Genomic DNA, 12,338 nt, shown 5'->3' on the forward strand with positions numbered 1-12,338 from the left:
GTCACTCTACTCTGCTGCTGCTAAACAAAAACTCTGGACTCGCCTCTGATGGTCCACACATGCATGCACACACGTGCACACACACCACACTGTGCACTCCCAAAGGAGCGGCACCACATTTAGCTAGTTTAGCTGTATCATGTTGACTAAGTGTGCGGACATGACTGGCATGGCTTCTCTTTCTTTATTAGCTCTTTTGCATTTACAGGGTTAAAGTAATAATCTCATAGATTTTCATTGGAATAAATGTCTGTTAAGTCACCGTCTACCGCCGAATGAGGTAACACAATGGCGATTGAGCGTTTGGCCCACTGATGAAAGCCCTCGCATTTGCAGTATTACAAACTGGGTGTCTGTGGCGACATTCCCAGGAAAATTGGAAAAGGTTAAAGGTGCAGAGTTAATGACGTGTTTTCCATCACCCATCAGTGGTTGGTCCGCTAGAAATGGGAAGGTGAGCTAACACAACAGACTCGCTGTTAAACTTACTTGTGTGTAAAGCGGCAAACCGTTTGGATCTCTGGGAACTGAGAAACAAAACAAAATAACGATCTTCGAGATTGTAACTTTAATTACATTACTTTTTACAACTGTACTGTAACCCATGCCAACTCAACTTACACGTAGCATTCATTCACTGTCAATCACTGTTACTGCGTTCTTAATCCTCCTCTTGGGACGGATTGAGTTTCACGCTATAGCCTCGCATTCAATATATGTTACATTTAGTATTAGCTACACTAGCTGTACCTACAGGTAAATGAATTATCCCGAATGTTACAGTTTGCTGTAGCTTCATCAGCTCTTGCTAACGAGAACCTGTTACTGAGCCTTCCTAACTCTTGCTAACTTATGCTACATTTTCAGCTGGAAGCATTTAATAGTCTGATACATAGAAATAGCGACAGGAAATGTCTGTTATAAAACCGGGCTTCAGGTAATAAAAGCTGAACTTTGCATTTTACCTGTTCCAAATATCACTCCACTTGCAGCCGTGAAGAAAGCAAACACCCCATCATGCGTTCACCAAACAGGCGCTGTCTTCTTCTTGTTAAAGTTGCAGCAGACTCCAACTGTGTGTTCTTCTTTGTCCTCTTACACATACATTGTTGAAGAAAAGCTTGTGCCTGTTGTTCCAACATAATATCCTGTTTACGCATTGTGGTTGCCTGCAGCCAGGTCCTTTTCTGTGCACACCACGCTCGGGGGATTAGGGTTGAGAAATAAGATTTTGTTATATAAGGTACTTAAAGATGTAGTTAGTTATCGCATTGCCAGACCTATCTTGACAGCGCCGTATAGAGTGCTGGATGCATGTTTAAATGTAATTTGCTCTTACCAGTGTATCGCTGTGTGTATTTTGTCCATAGCAAATTCCCAGCAATTGGTCCCAAAACATATTGTTTGTAAATTTTTACAATCATTCCCCGAAAGAATCAAGCAGGCCTGCCTTGTTACACGATCCAAATGTTCTTCAAAACTTTCCCTTTTTGGCATGTAGTTCAAGTTACTTCATTGTCCCCCCAATGGGGAATTTGTTGTGCAGCAGATAGTGTAGTACAAATGACACACAATCACACACACAATACAGAGATTGCCTACCTTGCAGTCATAGTTAAAAACAATAAAAACAGTAAACAATCAATAAATAGTAAGTCAATAAGTTATCTATGGTTCTTTGGCTTGCTAGCTCGAAGTTTGAGGACTAGTTTCCTTTCCTTTCTTTTGGTTTGTTTGTTGTTCCCGACCCGCCAGCTTCCCCAACCAATTAGCTTTTAACCCGGTTAAATCTCAGTTAGGCAGTCAGAGCAGACTTAGGTGTGTTGTGGTCATTAATTGTTTGCAGTGAAAATAATTATGTGTGTAAACTTTGCCATGTGTTAACTCACTTAGAGTCCAAGACGTATTGATTCCAGTGTGCAGTGGTGTGTATTGGAACTTAGCCCCTGTCCTGTTAGTGATAGCTGGGAAGGTAACTGTGAGGAGGTTAAGGAGGGCGTATATAAATTGTAAAACTAAACTACATACCTGTAATAAAAACCATATAATCTTTACCTCCTTGATTGTCATTCTGTTAGCTTAATGACCTTAAAAATGTTAACTAAAGCTAGGTAACTACTAGTCTTCAGGGCTCACAGTGAAGCTCACACAGTGTCATTACAGGACTAAGGTTAATCTGTTGTGGAGGAGCAGAGTCAAGTAAAATGATTTTTTATGCTGTAAGGATTTAGCAGAGACAAGATCTTTAATTTCAAAGGCTATGAATACCCTTGACAGTGTAAGGCTAGGATCGATACCATGAAGGCCTACTATTTGTTTGTCTTATAGAATAAATGTTGTTTGATTTGTATAAAGATGGACCTTTTCCCACCCTGAGAAATTGGGAGAAGTGATTAGATAATAATAGTCAGATTATTCCCTTGCTATGTAGTTAATTAGAAGACAGACAATAACACATCACATTATTTTTTACATATTTTCATTTGCTATGCTATTACCATGGTACCTTTTTGTAAGGGTACATGCAGTGAATCCAGGTTGTAGTTAATGAACAGTAGCTTAGGACAAAATATTTCATTCTGGAGGCTTTTAGTGGAAAAAATATGAGCAGGGGATATGATGCAACCATCAGATGCTTGTTTTTGTTTGCGGTGTGAAATCTCCGGGGATGGCCTACTCATGAGGCTACAGCCTTGGCGTGCATTGGCTGCCCCACTGATGAGTGCCTGGTGAATGTCAACTGAATGAGAAGTTGAATAAGCTAGAGGGTAAAACTGGCTTGTTGTTAATGCAGCCTCAAATGAGATACAGAATGGCAGCAAATATAATTGTGAGTTGAACTCAGTTGAAGCTAATTGTAGAAAAACGGCAGCAACGGATTTCACCATTTGTCCGATGAAGTCTGCTTCTGAATTTATGAAAGATTCCAAACTTCAAGTAAAAGGAAAACAGACAATTTTCTGACAAAACTGACAGCATGGAAGGAAGAAAAAAAAAAAAAAGAAAATCAGACAGAAATTCTTTTGCATAGACCAGAACAGCTCAATGTAGAGAAATCCTTGAGGAAGCCCATGGGTTGTTTATTTTTGCCTCAATTATCACCACAGGGTTTAGCTCAAAGACATTTAATAATTAATCTGCTCTTTGGATTCATTTGATTCTTTTTTCCCCTTCAATGGGCTCCAAGCCAAAATATGTTATTGGTGCTGTTAGCTGCTCCAGGTCAGCAACTCTGAATAGTAATAGTAAGGAGTGATAAAGAGCGGGCAGGGGTCACAATTAAAAAAACAACAACTAATTTCCAGATAAAATTATCTCTGACGAAAGTCTGTACTGTTAAATGTTATTACTGTTATGGTATTGTTACTGTTAATCATGAACAAGATACAAAAAAGTATTATCCCAGGTGGACTACAGTTGATGCACTATATTGTCACAAAATGAAACCGAGAATGTTGTTGTGTTCCGCATAAAATCCTTTTGCACAAAATCCATTGAACAGGTTGTGATGCTGAGAGCACACTATAAGACACTAAGTGTGATGAGCAGGAATGTGACACAGAGGCTAAATGAGAGAGTAATGGAAACTCATATCAAGGACTCTTAAACAATCCCCTATGGTGACCTGGGGCATGCTAAAAGAAATGGCAAACACTTCAGAATACAACTGATGATTCAGACAAAATTTGACACCTTTTTTTAGAGCTGAGAATTAGGCCACTGTGTTTGAGTTGCTCTGTGTGTCGGCCAAGATGTTCTCCTTACTTCCTGAACAAGAACAGGACACAGAGGGAACAGCCGCTCCATGGCAATCCATCAAACCCCGCCACCCAAACAAGCCTCTTCACTCAAGCACACAAAGCTGCATGCTTACAGACGCACACAATCTCTAAACTCTTCCTACTATTACAGCGAACTGCTGTGTCTGCAGGCGATGCCGTCTTTGGGCTTGGCTCGTACACCATTAATCCCACCCATTTATAAACGAGCGCCTAAATATACACAGCGCTTAATTAAAGTCGGGCATCCATTATTGAAGCGAATCCCAGTTTTATGGGATGAGAAGGTAATTAGTCCCTCTACACCTTAGCGCTCATCTCTGTTTCTAGGGGTTATAAATACCAGCCATGCCGCTTCATGAATGGTATCCTTTAAATTACATCCTCACGCTTTACAAAAGGTTAGATGAAAGGATTTCTGGAGTTACGTGACATGATGTTTAAACACAAGGGCTATTAAGATGTTTGTCATCCGGCAAAGGAGTCACAACCCAACGGCCATCTGATACAGACAACAACACAACAACCTTAGTTGTCTCGGACACTATGCACAGATCAACCAGGCACTGGCTTTCCAAGGGCAGGCTCCACTCTGAGGAGACAAATAACATTTCCTTGTAATCTTTGGAATGTCGCATTGAAATCACTTTGGGTAATAACAAATAATGACCCTCTCTCTACCATTGGGAAAAGAGGTATTGATTTCTTTCACCCTCCAAAACCGGATATCATGACCTTAGCTTTACAGGGATGGATATGTCAGTGTTTGCGGAATAAAATATCCATTTTATGTGATTGGTGGTGACGGGTCAGGGGTCTATCCGTTAGTGTTGAAATAACAGTATACTGAAGCAATTATACTGTAATATCATCACCTATTTTCTGCTGGCTAAACATGTCTCTTGTAAGTGCACTACTTCATACACAACTACCACACAGACTAAATGCACAACACAACATGAATTCTTGAAAGTAAACAACTAAAGATCTGAAATGCGTCCAATCCTTTTTAGTTCAAAAGCCAGCTCTCAATTATTGTAATTTGCTGAAGTGAACTCATACACTCAAGTTATTTCACAATGACTTGCATTGACATTACAATTGCTTTGATTGTATCAAAACCTTACTTAAATTTGTAGGACTATCAAGGGGTTTAAGATACTTGCAGTTAAACCAAAGTATACAGTTTGGTGGGAACACAATTCACATGCTATAATGCTATTATTTTTGACAAAGCCTCTTCTGAAATAGAAAACCTGAATTCTTAAACATGTTTTAGATATTCTTTAGTTTTCTTTTTACGAAGGCAAAGAAAGGAGATTATATTGTTGAAAAATTATATGCAACGTACGCAGTTACGTAACATTTTGCAACCAATAACCTTCGCAATCCTTAAGCCTGTTGCTCTAAGCAGACTGGATGTGTTTTCAAGTTTAACCAAGGTGAACAAACATGTACACATCTATCACCCATAGCCAACAGCAGTAGGCAATGGTTGCTATGGATATAGTCTTGCAGAGCCAGACCTATCTCCACAACGCTGTGTCAGCGCTAGAGTATTGTCTGGCTACTACGCTTATTTATTCTGGGATGTTTGAATCCTTTAAACCAATCACAATCACCTTGGGTGGCACTAAGTTCCGGATGCGGTGAAGGTACCCTTGCAAAATGACAGTGGAGATGGTGAAAGGGGAGGTATTGGTAAGATACTTGCTTGATGTCAGGCTTTATCCCAGCACTATATTCAATTAGCCAGAATCTTATGAATATGATGTACCATGTCTTAATTAATGAAGTACTGCCCACAGTTTCTTGAAAACATGGTAATCACATTTAAGTTCCTGGTCCTAATGTTGAAGAACAGAGTCCTCATCATTTAAACTATAATAGAGAGGGAGTGCTAGTCAAAAGGCCAAGCTGTATTAGATTGTCAATTCTTTGTATATAAATCTTGTTGAACTTGCAGGATACCTCTTCAGACCAAAGATGATTTGACAGTAAATTCAATTTCCTGATGAAGATTCTGTCCATCAGCTTGTTTCAGCATGTTCTCACTCTGAACTCCTCATCCATAAGCTTTCAGTTCACATGTTGATTTTGAACTTTGATAACCCCATCATCAATTATCATACAGTAATGCGTCAATAATTACAATTACAGGCACAGCGCACCATGACAGCTCATTCAGGTTAAGGGATAGAATGTATCTAACAGTACATAATAAAGTGCCCTAGTTATTGGTCCATCTTGGTGTTGCATGTTATTCATGTTCCTCATTATCAAGATAAAAGCTTGCCGGCACAATTGTCCAGGGGATATGGTATATCGTGAACATTAAACTAGATAGAAACAAACCGAGTACTCCCAATTATTTTGATATTGTAAGCTTGTAAATGTTAAGAATTTTGTATATGATGCTTTGTTTGTCACCCAAGAAATGTATTATTATTTATCGCATTCATTGCTGGATGTCGCATGAGCTAAATTGGTCATCATAGTACGGCTAAAACAGTCACTTGAGTGGGGGATTCTTCATGCCCTTGGGCTTAATAAAGTCAACATATGCTCATGCACTGCAAGAAGAAAAGCAAAGACTTCAGAAACTTCCAGAGAGTGAAGGACAGTAAGCAGAGGTACCAAGAGTTCAGGGTTTAGCCTTTTACCACTGGATGATTGAATTTCTTGGCAGGGGATTCATTAAAATGATAATTCTTATTTATGAAGCCCTTTAAAAAATTAAAATACTCTCTGTGTACGGCTTCCTATTAATTAACTTTTTTCCCCTCAGATTTTCTTTCTTTCTCCTCTCTACTTTTTTCTTTACTTTCCACTGAACTTGACACACTAATAGGTTATGAATAATTCTGTTTCAGTTTAGATGGCAATTAGCCACAATGCCAGAGGCCATTCTTCTTCCTCTCTTGTGGAGTGGTGATTTAACACCCAGCTGAGTTAGGGTGCTCCAACTATCCCACAACTACATCACTCACGTCTTCCCACCCAACGCTGAAACAAGTTAACTGAGTAAATCCCCTACCATTGATAAAGTCTTTCACTGACGTCAGTGTGGGGGAGCACTCAAACAGAGGCGTGGGATTGGTCATCAAATAGAACAGAACAGGGGGTCAAGGGCTCAGTTAAAAAGAAATTAATGTCAAAGTCAGAAGGGGAAAAAGAAGAAACATAAAAACCATAGGCTGTTCTCAGAGGCAGAGATTGTGATAATGGAGTAATACGGTGTCTCTCCCTGGTGTTCTCTGTAGTCATGTTGTTGTGTATAAAGCAACTATAAAAATGCATCTGCAGTATACTGTATTTTGTGTAAATGTCATGACCTCAGTTTATTTTTGCCAACCCACTCCTTTAATTCTTAATACATTAAATATAATGCCACCATTAATCATATGTTATTTATCAATGTTAAAGATGGACCAGGTCAGCACTTTGTTTGAAGGGCCACAAACATGATGAAGTAATGAAGAAGTAATGTTTAGTTAACAGTGATTACAAACTACAATTCTTCAGAATCTATGTACTGTAACTGGTTAGTTTTTTTGAAGAAGACATGAACATCATTAATGAATCAGAAATTATGATGATTGAAATACCTTAATTGATGCAAATAATTAACGTATTGTTCCTGCATTAAGTCATGCATGAGATATTATTAATCCTTGTACATTACTGATAGTTCATGAATTACTACATTAATGAATTCATACTTTTTCATGCAGGAAGTCATGTTAATTCATTAATGATTATTCATGTACCATTATTATTACAGTAAGTGTTACCAGACATTCAATAGTGTATTACTAGCACTACTTGTGCTAGCAGTGTACAAGATATTCCCTGTACAAGCTGTGATATACTTTTTGTTTTCATTGCAAAATGTGTTTACTATATGAAATTAAAAAAATAAAAATTCTGTAACTACATGCCATGGGCACTGTGTTCTCGAATTTTCAAGGTAATGTCTAATGAATGCTCTGTAGGGTTTAGTTATTGACTGGCTGTGTGTATGAACTGAAAGCATTGTTTGATGTTGCCAGCAGAGTCAGATGTTTTGTGAATAAAGTTTGAGCATTTGGTTTTGTGTTTACAATTTTGAGAAAATAGGTGAGGGTTTCAAGAAAAGTGTCTTAGCAATCGAGAAAAACTATAATACTATGTAAACTTATAGCGCCGCAGTCGATAGACGGCGCTAGAGGAATCGGACAGGCTCAGCGTCTGACACTTCCACATACACTCATTAATAGGTTGCACAAAATCTCACCTGTAGTGTTTTGATGAGTGACTGACATCCTATGCGTGAACGTGAACTGAAACTAGAGTTGAGTCAACCACAGCCGACACGGGTTGTCAAACAGATTTTGTAATAAATACTGGTGTAAATGACCTACAGCACCTTTCTGAAATAATAATTCAAAAACAAACACACACACACACACACACACACACACACACACACACACACACACACACACACATTGAAAATTCTATGAAACTGGCCAGGTTTGTGAAATTAAATCATACATCTGAAAAAAGTGGGTCTAGTTACGTTCAGTTCAGTAACTGAAATGTGTCAGCAGAAAGTCTGCATAATTTTTGGCAAAGCCCACCCTGAAATAAATTCCACCAGCTGTCACTACATATCACTATTATTGTCCAACTTATTATTGAACAGTTGCACTAAATGCACATCCAGACCAGTATGGAGTAGGAATCGACCGATATGGATTTTTTTGTGCCGATGCCGATACCAATTTTTTTTCATCAGCCTTAACTGATGACCAATATGGGCTGCCAATTTTATTGAGCCCATATTTGGAGCAGATACTGCTTTTGCTCCCTCAATTTACATCATAAAAATGTAAACCCTGCCACACTGGATTTGTTTTCTGAATCTGCTCTGCCATTTCTTTAAAAATAATAAACAAAAACACAGATCAGTGTCACTTCTGCAATCATCTTACATTCATGTCACCCAAATTATGTGTGCAATGTGCATCATATGGATGGGTGCACTGCATATGGTTAACTGTGCAAGGGTAAAAGGCTTTCATCAACATCTACAACACAGCCTTGATGATGCATTGCTTGCTGACATATTATAAGATTTTTTTAGACATTTAAATAATTTAAGAAAACAATAAACCTGAAAAGTTGCCATTGAAATAAAGTGCTTGATGTGTAATTTAAGACTACCATGGTGCTGGAAGCCTACTAGCACTTTGCTAGTGGGGGAGGGGCAGTGCATGGTCTGCATGTGAACTGCAGCGTCTCCAGCAACACAGAGCTGCCTGTGGACAGCTGCCTGTAAATTATGCCGGGAAAAAACTTTCGGTAAACGCAGCAGCTGCATATCGGCATAGACGTAAAAACGCAAATATCGTCCCAATATATCGGCCGGCCGATAAAATCGCTCTATCGCTAGTATGGAGCAAGAATATCATTCAATTCAGTCAGTCCTGTTTCTGGCCACTTGAAGAATGCATGTCTAATATTCACTCTTTTTTTTAGCTGTGTTTTTGGTCTCTTACTGTAAGTCCTGAGGGAATTATTTGGCTTTTTAGCTGCTAAATGTTCCACAATATTCAACAGCTAGTCGCTATCTTTGTCCGTCTTCTGCTTGGTACTGAGCAGTTAGTGTATAGTGAGTTTTTAGAGTTTTTTTATCCCTGAAAAAAAGCTAACTGCTGTGCCCGAAAACAATTCAATGCAGAAGTGGTAAGCATGGGCACAGGGTGGCACAGGGGGGGACCAATAATCAAAACTAGAAAGTTTTTTTTTGAGTGATCAAGAGAGTGTTTTTTTCCTTCCGGCTGGCCTGCACAGCATGTAGCTTTTCAATCTTTGCCATACTGTCCAAGCCGCTGACTTTGAACAGTCTCTCTCCATGCAATCCAAGTCCCAACCCAGCATACTCTTTTAACCAGAAATACATTGAATACTGAACACAACTGTACAAAAACTTGGCTTTAAAATATAGAGTGCAGTGGTGGTACTCACACATAACAGTGAGAAAAACATTCCCTGAAGCCAGGACAACCTTCTCCCTTGTTGCCCGGTCGTAGATGCCCACATGGCATTCGTAAGGCCCGTTGTCTGAGATCCGTACCTCCGGGAGCCTGTAAAATACAAGAGTTATGAGTTTATGATGTGATACTAATTTTTGACTTTCATCACTAATGACACAGTGATGGACACAGAAAACATTTGATTAGGAAGCGCATAGGTGAGCAAATGAGTACTAATATTTTAAGTTTAAAGAGAATGCTTTACCACAGTTATCTGTTGATCTATTCTTCTCAACATGGCATTGGGAAATTATGAGTTTATTCTGATTCAGTGCTACAGAGCACGAAATGGAGGTAATGCAGACCAAACATATGGTTTCAAAATGAACCAGAATCCTCCACCTATACCTAACTAAGTCTTAAGTTATTACTTGACTTATTTTGATGACTTTTCCAACCAGCTTATATGTTATGTAGCATTTTAAACTATCTCACAAGCTGAAAACAAGATAATTCAAAATGGTTAGTAAATTATATACTGGTAACTTTACAGTAAGCAGATGTAGTGTACAACAGTACGTACAACTAAAGTACTGTATTCTCAATATAACACAACTTAAGTAAACAATTTTTTAATTTATATATATTTTTTTGGCCTACAATTGTGCAATGCATCAACAGCCAGCAATTATTCAGTCAGTGATAGCAGATGACCATTTTTGAAACAGATAGGGAACGCAATCTGTATTCTGCACTTGGCTAATGTGTCAACAGTGATAACCAAAGTGAGACACTACTAGTCACATTTAGCCCCTGTGATTTATTCGCACAAAACAGGAACAATTGTCCTTGCCGCCCGGGTGTTTCAGATGGAGACCTCTGTTGGAACAGCGGGCGCTCACAGCAGCCCGGCTTTAATGAGTTTAGCTCGTGTGTGTGTGTGTGTGTGTGTGTGTGTGTGTGTGTGTGTGTGTGTGTGTGTGTGTGTGTGTGTGTGTGTGTGTGTGTGTGTGTGTGTGTGTGTGTGTGTGGAAGAGGAGCTAGCTGTTTTGGAGAGCAGTCAAATCTGTGTGCCAACATCTTCCCACCATATATATATATATATATATATATATATATATATATATATATATATATATATATATATATATATATATATATATATATATCTCAACTGTTTTGAACTACCCTTGAGCAAGGCACTCAGCATCAACTGAGCTGAAAGGATAACACTGGGGTACATTTAGCTTATTCCTATTGCTAATGTTAAAGCAAAACATTTACTTTCCACTTATAATGTACTTTTGTTTGGTTTGTTGTATCTTTGAACATCAATAATTTAATAGTCAATGAGTGTTTGTGCTGGGAAGTTAAACCATATAAATGTGTGCAAACTAGACTTCAACTTAGCCCTACTAATGAGACAAGATTCTCCGCTATGTGTGTTGTCTTGGTTCTCTGCAATCTTTTGAAATCTTAATAATGAAACCTGACTAACACTTTTTGCAGCCCTGACTCACCAGGGAAGTTGGGCTTATCAATAAAAACCACCAACTTTGAACTAGCCTTTAGTGCATGAACTTGAAGTAAAAAGGTAAAGTTTTGCCGAATGAACCAATCAGAAACAAATGTTTGAAAAACCTAAGTATATATGAAAAAGAGTGAGCCCCACGGGATATAAAGTGAGGTTTTCTCCACCAGCGCTTCCTCGAGGGATAAGCATAAAACAAGTAAGTCTTTTTTTTCACAGTGCAAAAATGATGAGAATAGCACAGTGAACCTCTCTGTGGTGGCGGGCGGGGGAGGTAATTGGCTTTGTCTTGGCTGGCTACATTATAGTAAACGCTGATGTAGCCCATTGCTTTGTTTTTACAAACAAAGCCGTAGTTCTGTTATCCTCAATCCTGACTGCTGCATTCATGGTTTCAAACCAAGACAAGTGCAGAGAACGAAACCCAGAGATAAGATAATTCAAGGCATGGACATACTGCCGGAAAAAGGGTGAGGAGGCCACAAAGAAACCCCCAACCAAAGCATTTCTGATCGGCTGCCTGTTTCGGAATTCTGCACAAGTTTGACAGCAAGACATATCCATCAGAATTCGGGGCAGAAAAAGAGGAAAGGTTGTACTCATAACACTGCGATTTCTGTTAAATATTAAGACGGGTGGAATTCATTTTTCAACACCCTCTCTAATCTTTGATGTCATGTTTTTTCAGAGGTGCTATTTCATTGAGAATCTGTTCACAAAATTGGAAGATGTGACTCAGAGTACTCAAGCTCTTTTTTCTTCTCTTTTTTACAGCTATGTGCCATTCATTATTAATGGGTCAGCTAATGTTTAAAATCTTAATTGGAATAAAATCACCATTTACATGGAATAAAAAATGTCTTCATGATTATTGTCCTGATTATCCCTATAACTCAGGACTAGCATCGACTGTGCCACACAGTTATAACCATGTGATTTTACTTTAGTAAATAGTTTTGAGAGCACTTGTTGCAAACTGTTTAGGAAACATTTGTGTGCGTTTTGAAT

At 38.7% G+C, this 12,338-nt stretch overlaps 1 protein-coding gene across 2 annotated transcripts in view; it reads right to left on the bottom strand.

Moving 5' to 3' along the window:
- Window positions 1-12,338, bottom strand: part of igsf21a (immunoglobin superfamily, member 21a) — a 222,124-nt gene that overhangs the window by 76,631 nt on the left and 133,155 nt on the right. For both annotated transcript variants that reach the window (XM_039797400.1, XM_039797401.1), the window contains exon 4: window positions 9,792-9,910. In XM_039797400.1, coding sequence (XP_039653334.1) covers window positions 9,792-9,910 — 119 coding nt within the window. The remainder of the gene's footprint in view (window positions 1-9,791; window positions 9,911-12,338) is intronic.

The sequence above is a fragment of the Perca fluviatilis genome, chromosome 4, assembly GCF_010015445.1.
Source record: "Perca fluviatilis chromosome 4, GENO_Pfluv_1.0, whole genome shotgun sequence".
NCBI lineage: Eukaryota > Metazoa > Chordata > Actinopteri > Perciformes > Percidae > Perca > Perca fluviatilis.